The sequence below is a fragment of the Periophthalmus magnuspinnatus genome, chromosome 2 (assembly GCF_009829125.3).
Source record: "Periophthalmus magnuspinnatus isolate fPerMag1 chromosome 2, fPerMag1.2.pri, whole genome shotgun sequence".
Classification (NCBI taxonomy): Eukaryota; Metazoa; Chordata; class Actinopteri; order Gobiiformes; family Gobiidae; genus Periophthalmus; species Periophthalmus magnuspinnatus.
Genome location: NC_047127.1, coordinates 14,109,283 through 14,129,091, shown reverse-complemented (window position 1 = coordinate 14,129,091; position 19,809 = coordinate 14,109,283). Strand labels below are relative to the sequence as shown.

General features: G+C 38.0%; 2 protein-coding genes across 2 annotated transcripts in view; one reads left to right on the top strand and one right to left on the bottom strand.

Annotated features, from left to right (window-relative positions):
• The window catches only part of LOC117381061 (gamma-aminobutyric acid receptor subunit alpha-5-like), a 52,642-nt gene that overhangs the window by 19,098 nt on the left and 13,735 nt on the right, over nucleotides 1–19,809 (top strand). Inside the window, exons 6-7 of the mRNA XM_033977908.2 lie at nucleotides 3,212–3,294; nucleotides 14,297–14,440. Of these exons, the coding sequence (XP_033833799.1) occupies nucleotides 3,212–3,294; nucleotides 14,297–14,440 (227 nt within the window). The remainder of the gene's footprint in view (nucleotides 1–3,211; nucleotides 3,295–14,296; nucleotides 14,441–19,809) is intronic.
• LOC117381626 (gamma-aminobutyric acid receptor subunit beta-3-like) overlaps nucleotides 1–19,809 on the bottom strand; it is a 143,588-nt gene that overhangs the window by 119,586 nt on the left and 4,193 nt on the right. The window lies entirely within an intron of this gene.

The following is a 19,809-nucleotide window of genomic DNA, read 5'->3' as shown; positions in this document are numbered from 1 at the left end:
CAGTTTTTGTCTCAGATGAGCTACAGTGTTCTGGACATTCTGTAAATGCTGCAGGGAGCCCTGGTCCAGCCCCACAGACAGAAAGAACTACAATAACCCAGATGTGGACTGGTTTTTCAAAATCCGCCTGTGGAAGGTAGAGCTTTACTTTAGCGAGGAGCCTCAACTGAAAGAAGCTGGACTTTATGACAGAGCTAATGTACTTGTCCAGTTTGAACGTGGAGTCCACAATCAGACTAAGATTCCTCACTGCAGGACAACAATGACAGGACAGAGGACCTCACACAGTCAGGCCCAGGCAGAGGGTTAGTCTGGACAAACATCACAATCTCAGTTTCAGTTTGATTTAAGTACAGGTTTGAGCTCAGAGAAGTCTACACATCCCTGACACAGTCCTGCACAGCTCTGACTCTGGTCTGGCTGTCATTGGCATCACTGGCAGATATATATATTAATGTCATCTGCAGAACAATAACATACCACATAGTACTTTCTAATGACATCACCCAGGAAAACCATGTACAGAGTGAAGAGGGCCGGCCCTAATGTAGACCCTTGGGGAACCCCGTCCTCTACGAGACACACAGAAGAAGAGTACGAAAAAAACAAAACAAAACCTGTGCATATTTTATTAAATTACTCTACAAAACCACTGCACTGAATGTTATGAAATGAAAAGTTTACTCACAACACAATCAAACTCCACCTGAAGAGAAAAATAGGGAACCATTTCAAAACAATGTAGGTCTAGTATTTCATATTTTTGGCTCAGATAGAGTCATTTGAACATTTTAGTTTTTATTCTTTATTTTAGTCTTTATTTATACAGGGAGACCCAATGAGAACGCTAAGAGTTACGTGGGTTCAAAATATAGAAAAAACACAAATGAAAACGAAAAAACACATGTATATAAGTCCATTTATAACATTAAAAACACTTTCAGGTGCGTGTGTAGAAGTTCATTACCTGATTATTAAATTTAATGGGATACAACATTTTCTATAATATCACGCTTATTTTGATTTTAAACTGTTACATAATTCCCAGATATATTTTTTTCGTTAAGTTTTCGTCAAACCAAAAGATATTTATAAGCGGTGACTCTTTCATTCACTGTACCATTTAGCTTATACAGATTTGTAGCTCACACTGTAATACCGTAATACCAATTCTTAAACACTGTCTCTTTTTTTGCTAGGATGCACTTGGCTACCCCCTCCGTCATGTGTGCACCTCTGGGCCCCTTGGAGCCTGCTGTGCGTTCCCATGATCTCCTTTGTCACGCTGCATTTACTTTAACAATATAATTAAGAAAACCCAGCGGACCATTTATGTTTTCGAGCATACAAATTTACCCCCTCGAGACTTGGACTTAGAGGCGCAGTTGTGATTAAAATGTGTCTGTAAACAAATGTCGTATAGCAGACATACGTGTAGGTTTGATGTAGCCAGATGATGCTACGTTAGCTAGCGAGGTTTGGTTTTATTCCCAAAAGGAGGTACAGCTGAGGTGTTTTTCATGTAAACGGATATATACTGTATGTAGAGAATGAACTTTCCAGCAAACTAGATCACTTAAAATAGATAGAATAGATGTTAAAATAAAAGTTTCAATTTGATTTTTCCACATTACCAAAGAAAGTCAGATGTACACGTAGCAGTAGTACTAGTAGAAGTATTAGCAGTTGCGCTAAAATTACCATTAATGGGAAATGTACAAGTAAAAGTAGTATAATACTCTACTTAAGTACACATTTTAGGTAGCTGTACTTTATTTAAAGGTGCACTACATAACTTTTTTGGTCTGTCACCTCACCTGCTTGTCTCCACAGTGATGTTATTACTTCTCCTGGAATGTTACACAGTATAGCATTAAGCGTCTGTCAAGCATTTATTTAATTACGGGTTTTTTAGCTGAAAAAATGCATTGAAAACATATTTTTACTGTTACTGGGCTCGCCATTTCACAGATTTGAGCTGGAGTATTGCGAGGTGGAGTCCCCACGGAGATACATACGTTAAGATCTCCATAGATAGATTTAAGTACATTTTACAGTGTTTTTTTTTTTTTTACTTTTACTTCACTACATTTGGGAGCAGTATCTGTACTTTCTACTCTACTACATTTTTTTAACGGGACTGAAAACTAAAAGTATTTTTTGTTATTGTTTGAGACCTGCTGAAAAGTCTGAGGTATTTTTATTTTTATTTTTATTTTATTTTTTTTATTAAGTTCACAATTTAAGCAACAAAAATATACAAATTAAAACAGCTAGAAAAAACTATTGGTCCAATCGTTTCTGTTGAACAAAATTCAGCTGAAATCTTTATCAAAGTCACAACATTTGAAGCTTTATAAGACTCAAAATCTGTGTGAAATACTTTAACTTTTTAGTCTTTAAGTACATTTTTCAACAGGTATTTTAATACTTTTCCTTTTAATTTACATGAGTATTTTTTGCTCAAGTATCTGCACTTTTACTTAACAAAACTGAGTACTTCTTCCACCACTGGGAACGTAGTAGTAGTAGTAGTAGTAGTAGTAGTAGTGGTAGTGGTAGTGGTAGTGGTAGTAGTAGTAGTAGTAGTAGTAGTAGTAGTAGTAGTAGTGCTAGTGGTAGTAGTAGTAGTAGTAGTAGTAGTAGCAGTAGTAGTAGTAGTAGTAGTAGTAGCAGCAGCTCAGTTGCCTTGAACATCCCTGGATTTCAGATTTCTATATATAGCCGCCATTTTGAGGACTTTTCACCATTCACAAAGCTATTCAATTGTACTTTGAAATGTTAATCGCTATGGCAACCGTGCTGATTCTCCCTCATTCTGAAATTCACACATGTAGCCAATAAAACCCATAATAATAATAATATTGAGTGAAACATGGCATTTGTCCAGTAGGGGGTAGTGTTTTCATTTCTAACAAGTTTGATGCAGTTTTACCACAGTATGTATTTCTATTTTTACTTGCTATTTTGAATTTTCATTTCAAAGTTTTATTTTTAAATGTTTTCAATGTATTTTTTATTATTTGGGTTCCCTCTCTATGTGATCTAATATTAATGCACAGAGTGAATACAGTAAGGGCTTTATTTTATGTGCACATCACTCTTTGACCAACCTCAGATCTATAATACATGCCTCTCTATTAAAAATTCATATTGCATCCACCGAAATTACGCAATGCGGCTTTATGACTACTGTATATTGTTTTCCTAGACTGACCATCTCTGCCGAATGCCCCATGCAGCTGGAGGACTTCCCGATGGACGCTCACGCCTGCCCCCTAAAGTTCGGAAGTTGTAAGTACGAAGAAATACACAAAAAATATTGGTAAAGTTCTGTGTAATTATGCAAATTAGCTTCATAAGACGCCCGCGGTGTTAAAAGCCTCGTTCGATTTGGGTAAGTTTCAGATTAGCTTCCAAACATGGAGCTGGAGTGGGAATGTGCAATCAGCTAGGAACAATTAGATTAATCAGTGGCTATAAACACGATCATTATAATTATTTTGATGGAGTATTAGACGGCTTACCGACAACTAGTTTGACTTTGTTTCAGATTACTCATAATAATGAATATTTATACAGTAAGCCTAGGTTTATCCGGGCATTTATGATCCAAATTATAATTACTATGTATTTTTTCAGTCATGTCCAATATGTCTTGTCGTTTTGTGGCCAATATCTGATACTTGTTGATATAATTATGTTGAAATCTATAACAAGGCCAACAATTTTAAGTAAAGTAGTACTATTAAAGGGCTCATATTATGCAACATTGACTCGTGAGCTTTAAGTCATGTTCTAATGTTGTTACCTCCTCGAAAAGAGACCTGAAGTTGTGTTTTGTTTCATTCACACATGTTTGAGTAACTCTTTATTATTCGTCTGTCTACATGTGTCAAACTCAAGGCCTGCGGGCCAAATGTGGCCCTTCACATCATTTTATGTGGCCCTTGACAGGGTAAATTAAAAGGTACGATGGTTTTAAAATGTCATTTTATCAGAAGATACGCAGTTACCCAGCCATATTTTTAAATCTAGGCAAATGTATATGCAATATTTGTAAGTTGAATAAATAATAAATACAGAAACAGTTAGTTAACAAGTTTAAAAAGTAGTTAGATCTACATCTACAAAGCTCCAAATACTCTATTCCACCTTGTGATATAATGAAGTAGTAGATTTCAAGCTACCTTTTACCTTTTGTTCAGCAGATTAACAATTCCACATTTGAAATTATCCAAATGAATCTAGTGAAGGTGTGTGGAGTTCAAAAACACAGTGGAACACTTCCTGTATTACCACATGATGACATCACAAGGTGGAGGTGTTTTCAGTTTGAGAGAAGAACTCATCTAAAATATTCAGGGTTTGTGTGTTAAACATGTGAATGAAACAAAACACAACTCCAGGTCTGTTTGTGACAAGGAAACAACATCAACAACTTAGATCAGAAAACAGAGTAATATGGGCCCTTTAAATAGAGACAAGTTGATATATCGGTTGGCCGTTATATCAGGCCAATATTTGGAGCGTTTTTAGCGTTTCGGCCTTAAACATCCAGCACTGGCAGATGTTTTGTTTTGGCGTACCTGCTGCTGAAAGAATACACACAAAACTTTTTATTAACCCTTTAGTATGAAGAGATAGCTACACAAAATGTGACTACACAGACCTCGATGACCTTCATTTGACTGGAGCTGAACGCGATGGGTGACGTCACACTCACTTAGTCCACTTCTTTATACAGTCTATGGCAACCCAGGTTCAGTTGTGTTAGTTGTTCTTTTTAAAAAAAACAGTAAGAGTGCAGGCTACATACTGTTCTTACTCGCTAGCACTTATAGCCTAGAGGGACCATTAGCTTGTCATTATCTATGGGATGTCCCGTTAGCCCCCCCCCCCCCCCCCCTCGTCCTCCTCCTCTGGGTAAATTGGATTGGCAGAGAAAAGTGCTTGGGTTACATGGAGAGGGTGTGGGCGGAGAGCGTCTCATAGAAAATCTCGGGATTAGCCTCTGAAGGTGTGGCATGTGTCCAACCTGTGACTTTAAATACCAACAGAGGTCAAGCGGTGTTACTACACACGCGGTTGTAGGACACACAGGCTGGACGGGGCAACGGGATCAGGGTGGGGGGAAGGGGTGTTAAGATCAATGTCACGATCCAAGATGGGTCACAATCTGCTCCTTAATGCTGACCCTGGTTAGATAAATGTGCTACAGCTAGGATTAATATGAACTAGCATGCGACGGCAACATGTATATGGAGCCTTAGATATACTTGAATTTTAAAGCAATCTTCTGTGTGTTCGTTTCATGTTCTCATCGTTCTCATTCTCATTGTTCCCCTCCCCTCACCTGGCCCCTCCCCTCGCATGACCCCTCCCCTCACCTGGTCCCTCCCCTCACCTGATCCCTCCCCTCACCTGGTCCCTCCCCTCACCTGGTCCCTCCCCTCACCTGATCCCTCCCCTCGCCTGACCCCTCCCCTCACCTGGTCCCTCCCCTCACCTGATCCCTCACCTGATCCCTTCCGTTCACATGGTACCTCCCGCTCATCTGATCCCTCCCCTCACCTGGCCCCTCACCTTATCACTCCCCTTCCCCTCCCCTCCCCTGGCCCCTCCCCTCACCTGACCCCTCCCCTCACCTTATCACTCCCCTCACCTTATCACTCCCCTTCCCCTCCCCTCACCTGGCCCCTCCCCTCACCTTATCGCTCCCCTTCCCCTCCCCTCACATGGCCCCTCCCCTCACCTTATCGCTCACCCCTCCCGCTCAGCTGGCCCCTCCCCTCACCTGATCACTTCCCTCACTTGGCCCCTCCCCCTCACATGGCCCCTCCTGCTCACCAGATCCCTCCTCTCACCTTGCCCCTCCCTCACCTCCCTTGATCCCTCCCCCTCCTCTCACCTGTCCACTCCCCTTCCCCTGCCCTCACCTGGCCCCTCTCCCTCCTCTCCCCTGATCCTTCCTTTCACCTGGCCGTTGTTCACCTGTGCTCTCTGTTCTTCTTCGGTCAGGCCAAAGCTGGCGCACTATCACACTGCAGTAACACAGATACCATCTAGTGGCGATATGTGGGAATGCAACAGGGGAATTACTAAATCACAGTAGATATAGTATAAATCAGGGGTCACCAACACAGTCCCCCGCAGACCGGTTCTAAAAATATCACAACTCACTAATGAGCTGAATCTAAAATTTAATCTTATTCTGTTGCTTTTTTCAATCACCCTTGCATTTATATAGATTTTAAAATGACCCCTGGTATAAGGAGCAGTGGAAGAAGCACGCAATTCTGTTACTTAAGTAAAAGTAGAAATACCGGACCAAAAAAAAATACTCAAGTAAAAGTATCACATAAAAATATCTACTTAAATGAAAGCATTAAAGTACAGATACCTGCTCTCAAATATAATGAAGTAAAAGTAAAAAGTACCCACTTTAAAATGTACTTAAGTAATGTACAGATGCCTAGAAACTGTACAGTACTTCACTACTTTTACTTAGTTACGTTTCACCTTTGAGTACATATTTCGGACATGGTTTTAGTTCAAATATATCAACATAAAGATACACAGAAGGCAGACCAGAAGATACTAGTAGTAGAAGTAATCATAGAATTACATTTCATATTATTAGCTAAAACCTATGTGTGTTATGTGATGCCCAAAACATGATAGTTCAACCCTCGCCATCTGTAAAATACACTTGTGTCCTCGGGCAAGACACTTCTCTCGATCTTTTTATGGAATCTTGTTGAGAAATTGATTCCTAAGATTTGTCAAAGTTAATTTAAGGACTCCACAGTACTTTATATGCGTGTGTATGTGTCAGAGTGGGTGATATATTGTGCTATTAAAGCTCATTGTAAAGTTGGTCCTCTGAGTGCCAGCCTAATCCCATCCTCTGGCTCTCTCTCATGCTAATGTTCACTCCTGGAGCCGGGCCAGGGATATACACAGAAACTTATACCACATACTTTTGATTTTATTTTGTTAAAGTTAAATACTGGAGGAGTGTGAAGGAACAGAGGTGCTTTATAAAGCCAAGACTTCAGGGAGAAATGCTGCATGAAAGGTAGGAGACGTGGTACTTATTGCAGTAGTTGTAGTTGTAGTAGTAGAAGTAGTAGTAATAGAAGTAGTCGCAGTGGTAGTAGTATTAGTAGTAGTAGTGATAGTGGTAGTAGAAGTAGCAGAAGTAGTAGTAGAAGTAATAGTAATAGAAGTAGTAGTAGTACTGGTTTTAGTAGTAGTAGTAGTAGTAGTAGTAGCAGTTGTAGGAGTGTAGAAGTACTAATTGCAGTAGTAGTAGTAGAAGTAGTTGTAGTAGTAGTAGCAGAAGTAGTAGTAGTTGTAGAAGTGTACAAGTAGTAGTTGCAGTAGTAGTTGCTGTACTAATTGCAGTAGGTATAGTTGTAGTAGTAGAAGTAGTAGTAATAGAAGTAGTAGTAGTTGTAGAAGTAGTAGCAGTAGTTATAGAAGTGTAGAAGTAGTAGTTCCAGTTGTAGTTGCTGTTCTAATTGCAGTAGTAGTAGTAGTAGTAGAAGTAGTTGTAGTAGTAGTAGCAGAAGTAGTAGTAGTTGTAGAAGTGTACAAGTAGTAGTTGCAGTAGTAGTTGCTGTACTAATTGCAGTAGGTATAGTCATAGTAGTAGTAGAAGTAGTTGTAGTAGTAGTAGCAGAAGTAGTAGTAGTTATGGAAGTGTAGAAGCAGTAGTTGCAGTTGTAGTTGCTGTCCTAATTGCAGTAGTTGTAGTAGTAGTAGTATAGAGGTAGAAGTAGTAGTTAGTAGTAGTTAGTTTCAGTTATAAATGTAACGGTGGCACATTTTCGCTCTTAAACTACACAAAACCTGTTATTTTCTATTTCTTCTATGACTCTGTTCCATGACTAAACTTCTCCACAGTTTCAAAGCTGTAGTAAGACTTAGCATTTGAGAAATCGTACAAAACAAACCATAGCTAAACTTAAAAACCATGGCAACTGGCTCAAAGTGTCAAAATAAATAAATAAATTAGAAGTGTACGCAGGTTATAAAGTGCAGTGTTTTTGTCTTTCACGAAACACAGCAGGATTACTGTCAGCGGCAGCTTCAGGAAAAAAAAACAAAAAAACATTATGACAAGAATAAAAGTGCAAAACAGCCTTTGAGCCCAAAAATAGCAGAAAATAAACATAATAAACAGTGTACTTCAAGACTAGAGTTAACCCCGGATCAGCTGCTGTGAAGTGACTTAATTAGTTTGAATTAGATGATGGAGTTTTAAGACAAATGATGAAACATGAAATACTTTAACAATGTGGAACAAAATAATGACAACTGTGACCAGATATACAGATACTTTTATCAAACTATGAAAAAGAAAACAATTTGCAAATACACATAGAGAGAATGTATCACTTTACAAAGAGTCCGAACTATGTATATATCAGACACAACTACCATGGAACAGGTAGTAGAAGCAGTAGTCGGAGTAGTAGTAGTTAAGATGTAGTAGTAGTAGTAGTTAAGATGTAGTAGTAGTAGTAGTTAAGATGTAGTAGTAGTAGTAGTTAAGATGTAGTAGTAGTAGTAGTGGTCGCTAAGACGTAGTAGTAGTAGTAGTAGTAGTAGTAGTAGTAGTAGTAGTAGTAGTAGTAGTAGTAGTAGTAGTAGTAGTAGTAGTTAAGATGCAATAGTAGTAGTTAAGATGTAGTAGTTGTTAAGATGTAGTAGTAGTAGCTGTAGTTAAGATGTAGTAGTAGTAATAGTTAAGATGTAGTAGTAGTAGTAGTGGTAGCTAAGACGTAGTAGTAGTAGTAGTAGTAGTTAAGATGTAGTAGTAGTAATAGTAGTAGTTAAGATGTAGTAGTAGTAATAGTAGTAGTTAAGATGTAGTAGTAGTAGTAGTTAAGATGTAGTAGTAGTTAAGATGTAGTAGTAGTAGTAGTAGTAGTAGTAGTAGTAGTAGTAGTAGTAGTAGTTAAGATGTAGTAGTAGTAGTAGTAGTTAAGATGTAGTAGTAGTAGTAGTAGTTAAGATGTAGTAGTAGTAGTAGTAGTTAAGATGTAGTAGTAGTAATAGTAGTAGTAGTTAAGATGTAGTAGTAGTTAAGATGTAGTTGTAGTAGTAGTAGTAGTTAAGATGCAATAGTAGTAGTTAAGATGTAATAGTAGTAGTTAAGATGTAGTAGTAGTAGTAGTTAAGATGTAGTAGTAGTAGTTAAGATGCAATAGTAGTAGTTAAGATGTAGTAGTAGTAGTAGTTAAGATGCAGTAGTAGTAGTTAAGATGTAGTAGTAGTAGTTAAAAGGTGCAGGCTGCAGCCGTTGTAGTTGTTGAAGTAGTATTGGCAGTATTAACAGCTATACAAGTTGCAGTGGTTGTAGCGGTTAGTTGTAGTAGTAGTAGTAGTAGTAGAAGTAGTAGTTGTTGCTGTATCTGTAGTTACTGTTGTTGTAGTAGCTGTAGTAGTAGTAGTAGAAGTGTGGAAGTAGGAGCTACAGCAGTCGTTGTACTAATTCCAATAGTTGTAATAGTCGTGGTGGTAGTAGCCTAGTTTTGTTGTAGTAGCTGTAGTAGTTGTAGTAGTAGTAATAGTGATTATTGTAGTACATTTTATTAGTTTTAACAGCAGCCATGTACACATTTAAGTCATTTTGTGGTCCTTCTTTCACATTTGATTGCTAGCTTATATTGCCCATTTAAAAACTAGCATTAGCACGTTAGCTCGTTAGCCTCAGTCCAGGTCAAAGAGTAAAGGGCTTAATTGGGATTTGAGCTCAAAGGAAACAGAGGAGTATTCTGGTTTCCACACGCAGAAGAGAGCGCTCGAGACTTTAACAACGTTCACAGTTAAAGACTCACTCTGGCACCTTTTGTGTGAGCTACGCACTTGTACAGCTGTCAAGACCAAAATAAAAAGTCACAAGGTTTCACAGGATCACAAATTTATTTCTATTCTCGTCCATAAACTTGAGAAAAACTAAACTGGGGAAAAAATGAGTGTGATGATGTAATGACCAAACTTTCACAAGATTTTCAAGACTTTTAATAAGACACTAGTTTCATACGATTTGGAGTTATTTTTATATGTAATATTGGTGGGTTACTACGCAGGATTTGGGATGCACTGATCCAGCTTTTTCAGTTCTGATCTCGATCCTTTTGTTTTAAGTATCGGCCGATTTTAACCGATACCAGTGTATGGATTGAAAATGGCACTTATTTCCTTAAAACGCACATGACTTATTGTTGTATAAGTCTCCCCTCTCGATATCATGGAACCGATACCCCATCCAGTGAATATTCAATACCAGCATCGGTCCATCCCTAACTACAATAACAACTATAAATCTTTCTGCTTTTATTAAAATGGCAAATAGACTCAAAATCCATGAAGTGTCTTGCCCAATGACACAATGGCAATATGAACTTAACTAAATGGGACTTGAACCGGCAAACATTTGGTCATTAGACAACCTCCACCGTCTCTTGAGATATTTCTGTTGCCCGTTAATTTATAGATAATTGTTTGAGTTCCGATCTTAAGCTAAATTAATTTGAATAACTTTTGTGGTGGAGGGTCCAGAACCAGCTCATCTCCATGGATTTGCCTGGAATTTTCCGTAGTATGGCATTAAACCTATTTGTCTCACATATATTTCACTTTGAGTGCTTTTATTGCTCAAAAATACATAGAAAAACGTGCATTCTTACTGTGAGGTGTGTGCCCTCTCCATTGATCTGACCTATAACTTGCCTTGCCATACAGTGAAATAGTTTAGACAAAGCAATAACATCACCATGGAGACGAGCTGGTGTCCAGACATAGACTGTATATATCAGGGGTCGGCTCTTTCATCCTTACACTGCAGCTCCGTGTGGCTTGGGAAAATAAATTATAAGGGTTTTATTGAAGTGTATTTTATTTGCGTTAGTTCTTTTTTTTAATTGTAGTTTAAACTGGAAGATTATGGTGATCTTGAAATGTTAAAATAAAATTAAGTTTTATTATTTTTCCTTGCTCAAAATAAGCATCACACTCGCGGAACTGTGTTAAAAACAAACAGCGCTCACACCTCACAGACGACAGATACAGTCCTGTGGAAAGATGAAAGTGACTTGGTACAGCCCTGATTTTCAGACGCTGTGCAGAGATTCAGGAGCAGAAGTCTCTGTAGAGCCTCATGGATTTCATAAGCAACACACTATAGTTTTTTTTTTTATATAAAGCACAAAGGTAAAAAAAAATCCTATATATACAGTTCTATCTTCATTTTAGATGTCAAAACGTATTTGCGGCTCCCAGTGTGTTTTTTTCCCAGTCCACATGGCTCTTTGGGTGTTAAAGTTCGCCAGCCTCTGCTTTATATAAATGGACAAAGCTAACCTGCTAGCCGCCACGATCCAAACAGGAAGTGATCATGGGCGCACTTTCTCTCCATTGACTCCGGCTCCAACTGCTGCTGTCAGACTCGTCATTTTGGTCTTAAATGTTCCTATCAACCCGCTCTACATGATACTGATGTTTTTATTTCACTATCTAGTCTATAAATCAAGACATGAACATTAATAACAGACAAATCAGGCGCCTTCTTTCCCTGGGGTCACACCTGCTAGCGTTAGCAACAGGTTTGATTGACAGCATTGCTAAGCGTCCGCTCCCTGCTAAACCACATGCAGCATTACCTTCAACAACTCGCTCTGGATTGGCTCTTTGGTTGCTATGATACTCGCGGTCGGAATTCCAAATATGAAACTTGGATTCAAACTCGTCGCTATAACTGCTCTAGCCTCGATGAGCTTCATTTGACTGGAGCCGAACATTATGGGTGACGTCACACTCACTTAGTCCACTTCTTTATACAGTCTATGTGTCTGACCCTCCAGAAGAAAAGTTACAAAGTGCACCTTTACGTTAATGTGGAATACAGATACAAATGCGTCTAAGTCAGAATAATATAAATGAAACAGGTGCTTTAAGCTAAATAAATATTGAATCAAATGAATTATCTTTTGACAGGTCTAGTGCCTCATTATTTTGTTTGGAGCCGTGAGTTGACGTTCATAAACAGATTTTCAGTTCCGCTGTTTCTCCAGCTGTGACGGATTGTGTTGCTTGTGCCAATTAGACAAAACTCGTTTAAAATTTCACCTTGAGAAATAGCAAGAAGTGATTTTAATAGGCCACGATATCACAGGTTTTGCCACAATTTTGAGCAGTATTTTTTTTTTCAAAGGAAGGAACAGCTCCAGCTCAAGCCACAGCAGACACACTGTGCTTCTGTCTGTTGTATCGTTATAATCTACAACACCCGGGGATCTTCATGCTACTGTATATCTTGGACATTTTAAAACGTAAAATACTGAAGTAAAACTAGTGGGGAAATGAGAAGGAGAGATGAATATGGCGTGGTTAAAAGCTCTTAAAAGTTGATTTTGCAAAGTAGGTCTCCTCAAAAATATAATTATACACACATATATATATATATAAAATACAGTATATGAATGTCTACTTTTTAAACATTCTGTGGTGTTAAAATGACTCAAAGACAAGGCTACTATTCTCACCTCTTTCACCTATAACTACCGTAAATTTCAGACTATTGAACGCACCTGAATATAAGCCGCACTAGCAAAATTTTAACAGATAACAGATTTTAACAGATTTTAACGGGATGAACACACCTGCATGTTTAGAAACTGCTTCTATTAACTCTGAAAGCCTTAGTCGTATTTTTAGATTGACTAAGTTCTTCCTGCTGTCGCCTCCAAAGTCGCACCATCAATTAATTAATGCCAAACTTACGTGCAGTGGCTCTATTTCCTTCTTTCCATGATGAGCAAAATGACAGTTCAAAATGAATGAAAACTAATGTATTTTTCACTGCATAATCTTTCCCCACATCTGTCTCACTTTTGTGTTTACTGCTAGAGAGTGCCCCCCGGTGGCCGTTAGCCAGGAAAATTCTATAAATTAGCCGCACCATTGTATAGGCCGCAGTGTTCAAAGCGTGGGAAAATGGTAGCGACTTATAGTCCGAAATTTACGGTACTACAACTAGGCCTCACTTCCACTACTACTTCTAAAACGACTACTACTAATAATAATATTTAAAGGGCCCATATTATGCTGTTTTCTGATCTATGTTATAATGTTGTTTCCTCATCACAAACAGACCTAGAGTTGTGTTTTGTTTCATTCACACATGTTTAACACACAAACCCTGCATATTTAGACTTTCTTCTCTCAAACTGAAAACACTCTGTTCCACCTTGTGATGTCATCATGTGGTAATACAGGAAGTGCTCCACTGTGTTTTTAAACTCCATACACTTTCACTAGAGTCATTTGGATGATTTCAGCTCTGGAATTGCACATCTCTACTGAGCTAAAAGGAGGTTGTTAAATTGAAAACTACCGCTTCAAAACACAGTGAAGCACTTCCTGTATTACCACATGACATCACAAGGTGGAACAGAGCATTTTGAGTTTTGAACATATTGACAGACTAATAAAGAGTGACTCAAACACGTGCGAATGAAACAAAACACAACTCCAGGTCTGTTTTCGAGGCAGTAGCAACATTATAACATGGTTTAAAGCTCACAAGCGTTACGTAACATGGGACCTTTAAAGTACTATTTTTAAAAAAAACAATTTGATTTATGATTTCTGAAATATAGAGTTACGCCCACCCTCCGCTTGTTTTTTGTTATTACTCAATAGATGGCGATTAATCTGGGTCCATCTGATCTCTCCTAAAAAAAATAAATACTTTGACCTTTGACCTGAAAGTGATTTAAACAAAAAATATTAAAATGAGCATTCCGACTGTCTGTAGTCATCTGAATCCATACAATTAAACTAAAGCTGCACTATGTCCTTTTTCTTGAGTGTAGACGCGCAGATTACAATACAGGTTCAAGTAAAATGTCTGATCTGTGGAGAGGCGAGGCGAGAATGGATGTTTTTTTGAGCAATAATAACAAATCTATCTAAAAACACGCATTCCCTGCTCGCCTCTCCGCAGATCTGACGTCTTACTTGAACCTGTATCGTAATCTGCGTTTCCTGCGTGGAGGTAGACAAGCTTAATGCCATTGTGCGGAACATCTAAGGTGAAGCAAAACTATCTCCATGGAGACCTAGCTGATGACAGAACCCCAACCAGAAAATTTGAATAAACGCTCCATAGATACTACAATTAAAGCCAAACTGTGGAGTATTCCAGGCTAAGCAATAACACCACCAGTAAAGTTTCGTTGAGTACAAACTGACTGATATGTTTCGATATTTTTTGCGTCAGATGCTTATCCTGTATCGGAGGTGGTGTACACTTGGACGGAGGGCCACGCCAAGTCGGTTGTAGTGGCTGAAGATGGATCAAGACTGAACCAGTATCACCTTCTGGGACAAACTGCTGGTACTGAAGACATCCACACGAGCAGAGGTAAATTATTATTAGGTATTTTTATTATGATTCACAAAGACATTCTCCATATCAAAGAACCCGTCTAGACGCTCAAGGACGCTTTGCAATGGAGCAGACTTCACTGGCAACGCACAGTCGATAAAACATCTCCATATAATGTACAAGCAAGGTAGGCGTGAAGTATGGTTTGGTATCTTTCCTTTTTTTTTCAAGGTAGCAGTGCTTGAAAAATATCTCGTTTTTGGTACCAGCGCACCAGTGGTATTTTTCCGGATACCTGTTCCTATATTAATCTTCATCTATAAAACAGCATATAGTAAATCCCAATACACCGGTCCCTCGTTTATCGCCGGGGTTACGTTCTAAAAATAACCCGCAATAGACGAAATCCGCTAAGTATCAGCTTTATTTTTTATGATTATTCTATATATTTTGCAGCTGTAAAACCCCTCACCACACACTTTATCCACTTTTCTCACACAGGCATTAGCATTTTCTCACATTTCTCTCTTGTTTAAACATGTATTTCAGTAACTTTTTTCTGTGTTTTACTGGTATCTTCAAGTGTTTTGCTCTATGACTCAGCACCAGACAGCCGGTATTGGTGACAAGGCTTTTTGAAATACACGTGACATCATTTAGTCTTAAAAAGTGTTGCAGAAAAAATGGCAGTAGCACCAGGAGACATTATGACATGATAATAGTATTGTCAATTGCAGTCTAGTACAGTCCCGTCTGGATATGCTTCTGCTGTAGGGAGTATTATACCTCTGCGGACATAGGCCAAGATAATAAAGACTGGAATTTATCAGACAAAAAGTCCATTTAACTATCAAAATGTAAAACTATACATTGTAACACCTGTCACAATAACACATTTTGAAGTTAAATATATCGCTGAAGTAAACACAGACAATCAACGATAATATGGAAACTAAATTTATGCCACTGACAAAAAGATTTAAACCACAAAAACTATTCTAAATATTGTTAAAACATCATGAGCTGGAATAAATAAACAGCAGAATGAAATACTTTAGTACTTTAGTTTGCATCTGTAATGAGTTATACTAGTTATTAATTCAACCTTTTATAGCTTAAATCTTATCATATGGTCAACAAATAACCAAACATTTACCAGTAGTGCAAACAAAATGTACACAAGATAAATACTGACCCTAAAAAAACAGTACTTCGCTACTCCACACAGTATATTGTAAGTAAAAGCAGCTATATGTAACAAAAATATAGCAAAATTAATAAATGCGCTATTATGCTAACGCTAAATATTGATTGCTTGCTCGGCTGCTAACACACAGCTAGCTAAATGTCAAGGAGTTCATCTTAACTTCATTGGTCTATAGTCAAGACGTTGATTAACAAAATGCACATTAAGTGTTATAACCACTGATTGTATAAATAAATGGCCATAGCTAACTTGCTAGCCACTGTGCTCCAAATAGGAAGTGATCATGTGTGCGCTTCCGGCTCCATCGACTCCAAATCACTTTCTATTGAAAAACTGTCACCCCTCTCTCTGTAACTGCTGCCGTCAGAGTCGTCATTTTGCTCTTAAAAAGTTCATATTAACTCGCTCTACATGATCCTGGTGTTTTTATTTCGCTATTGTCTCTGTAAATCAAGATATGAACATTAATAACAGACATATCATAACGCTAACTCTTTGCGTTAAAAGCCTGTAGATTAGACGAGATCACAGTGTTGCCAGAGGCGTGCAAACGAGCCAATGGGTAAGGAGTAACCAATCTGTCCCATCACCAGCTGTTCCGTCCCCCCCCACCCCGGCCCATCTACACACTACCAACACTGCAAGTTAATCCCTGCATCCTTTCAACCAATCAGCTCCATGACAACACACAGCAGCAGACGTGATTGGTCGATTTAACACGTTGCTTTTTAAAATAATATGAATACTTATAGCGTGATATTTGGGTAGGTATTGGCGAATGTGATGGAAAAATATCGAAATCGTGCGGTAGCAGATTGGCACAGAGGGTAGAGAGGGGCAGAGAGGGAGGGCACAATCGCCATCTACTTAATACTGTTATGTAAAAGGCGACTATAATACACTTGATAGTAGAATTAAATGAGTAAAAAAAAAAAAAAAAAATCTGGGTTTTTTATACGGATGCTAATGCTAACTCAGTGCGAAAGGTGAAAGGGTTTGAAACGCGGAGTAGGTTATGATGTTATGTGATGCAATAGGGTTAAATATGAAAGAGCATGCAGAGTTCAAACGTATATGTGAGCCGTACTGGAGGCTTTAGTTAAAACATGGGCTTAGGAGGTAGAGACGCATCCAACAACTTCCTCGTATAAGTTGAGCGGTCCTTTTATACTGTAGATCGGTCATGTTTTAAAATGCGCTCTGTGATCTTGGTTTAGATAACAAAAATATTCACATTTTGTATTCATGATTCTTCGAAAGCATCAAAATGGGATAATAGTTTTTTGGTTACTGTTTCTTAAAGCGTTTTTAGGCTTAGGATTGACATATTGGAGTAACTATGGTAACAATACAAGTGGACCAAACAGAAATAAATTACAGTGTTATTCTTGGACTACCGTAATGTTTTGGAATATATTGATTTGAATATTGGTTTAGTTCGCCAAGTATTTAACGATTAGTAAGGTAATATGGGCCTGTCACGACAACACATTTGAAGTACAATATATTGTTGAAGTAAATGTACATGATAAATGATAATATTAAAAACAAACCATAAAGCAGAAGTATTCAGAAAAAAGTGGGTTTTTTTTATGTATGTATTGTTAATGTAAATTAACAGCAGAATGCAACACTTAAGTCATTAGTTTCTGTAATTTTAGTTCAGAATTCAAACTTCTACAGCTCAAATCTGATCATACTGCAGAAAAAAATCTCAAAAATTCTATTTAATTGAGTACTTGGAAGAAGTACTCAATTATTACTTAATTTAAAAGTAAAAGTACAGGGTCGGGCAACAGCTGAGCTTAACATCTGGCCTTCACCGATCACAACACCTAATTCACTTTTAGTATTATTATTACTATTATTGTTATGAATGTATTATTATTATTAATGCATTATTATTATTATTTATTTGTTTATTTTTTTATTATTTTTTCTTCTTTTCTTTCTTCCCATCTATATTCTCTATACCTTCCTGTCTCACTTACTAGTACTAGCACTCTCCTCTCCCATCTTCACCTTACCCCCCTCCAAACTGACGGAAATGTCACACACACAGACACACAACACACACACAGACTTGTCACATACAATTGTAAATAGCTGTTACGTTCACGAACCATGTTATGTCTTGGTACGTCTTTGTATGGAGCAAAAAAATACTCAAGTAAAAGTATAAGCATCACATGAAAAAAATGAAAGTATTGAAATACCTGTTTAAAAATGTACTTAAAGAGTAGAAAGTTCAAGTATTTCATGCAGACTTATGAGGCTTCAAATGTAGTGATTTTGATATGTATGTAATGTAGTAAAGTAAAAGTAAAACGTATCCACTGTAGAATGTACCTACGTAAAGTACAAATACCTAAAATGTATACTTAAGAACAGTACTTTACTACTTTTACTTGTTTCATTCCACCACTGAAAATCCACTGGTAGACGTGGGTACAAGTTGATATAGTTCCATCACTAAAATTCAATATTAAACCACCACCGAAGAAAAACTGACCCAAAATGATAAACAACAAAACCGCTCCATTCAGAAAGGCAGAGAATACAGACACTGAGCCTGAAGCCAAGTATATTTAGCCCTATAAAAGCCCAAATTTGTCAAAGCCGCCCTGAGTATTTCAAGCCCACACCCCCTACACCCTCCCACCAATCTGTATCCACTTCCAAAGGTCACATGTGCGCAGCTATTTGCCCCAAAGTTTGCTTGACATTATCATTGTTTGCCCCCTATCCATCAGCGAACCATCTGGCGTCCCGTCTGCTCCCAGTCAATGCCCAAACTCTGTGTATGCATCGGGCTACGGGACAGAAATAGCAGAACATTATTGGTTGAAAGCTTGTGATGGAGAGAGGCCAGAGGAGCGGCGGAGACAGATGAGTTGCAGATGGGGTCAGATCTAGTCCACTGGGTTAATTTCCTTCTGTATGTGAGTGACTTTTCGTAATACATTTGACCTAAACCGAGTGAGACAAGATGGCGTCGGACAGGGCTGTCAAATGCGTAGATTAGCCAAACCATTATGGAATTAGGGAGTTCAAATTAGGGATGTGCCTAATCTAGCTTTTTCATAGTGCTAATATCCGAGATTAAAGGTCCTATATTACGCAAAACTGACTCTTGTGAGTGTTTAGCCATGTTAAAGCAGAACTAAGTAACTTTAGTGGTAGTGCTCCCCCTAGGTCACTTGTAGTGTATTAGAGATTGACCAATATGTTTTTTTTCATGGCAGATGCTGATACCAATTGTTTAGAATTCCAATAAGATCTGCCAATATTTTTGGGCAGATTTGGACAATTTTCCCCCAGTTATGTAATTTAAAGATCCTATATTACATAAAATGGATTCTCATGAGCTTTAAGTCATGTTATAATGTTGTTACCTCCTCAAAACTATACCTGGAGTTGTGTTTTGTTTCATTCACACATGTTTAAATAACTCTTTATTATACGTCTGTCTACATCTCCAAAGCTCAAAATGCCCTGTTCCACCTGGTGATGTCATGAAGTGGTAGTTTTTTAGTTAACAGCTACTTTTTACCTTTAGTTCAGTAGAGATTGGGAAATCCAGAGCTGAAATGATCCAAATGATTCTAGTGAAGGTGTGTGGAGTTTAAAAACACAGTGGAGCACTTCCTGTATTACCACATGATGACATCACAAGGTGGAACAGAGTGTTTTCTATTTGAGAGAAGAACTCAGTCTAAATCTGCAGAGTTTGTGTGTTAAACGTGTGAATGAAACAAAACACAACTGCAGGTCTGTTTGTGACAAGGAAACAACATTAGAACAGAGATCAGAAAATAGTGTAATTTCGGCCCTTTAACAGATACTAGTATAAGGATTTAAAACTATTACTAAATGGTCCGGTTGTGTTATGTAACTGTTATTTATCCTATAGGGTTAGTGTTAATTTGTATAGACAAAAGTTCAAACATTGTGAGTTGCTTTGGGCCTACATCAGCTAATAAGTGGTCTAATAGCAAATAGGATCAACCAAAAATATCGGCTGAATCGATGTCATGGATTGCCACGAGTTTCCGATACCAATATTGATGGATTCCTAGTGAAGATTTTATACTCAGTGTTGATGTGTCGATGTGATGTGAACCTTTAAAAAATGTCATGGTTTTGAGCAAGTTTGACAAATTATGATTGACTAAACCACCAAGTATCTCCAAAACTG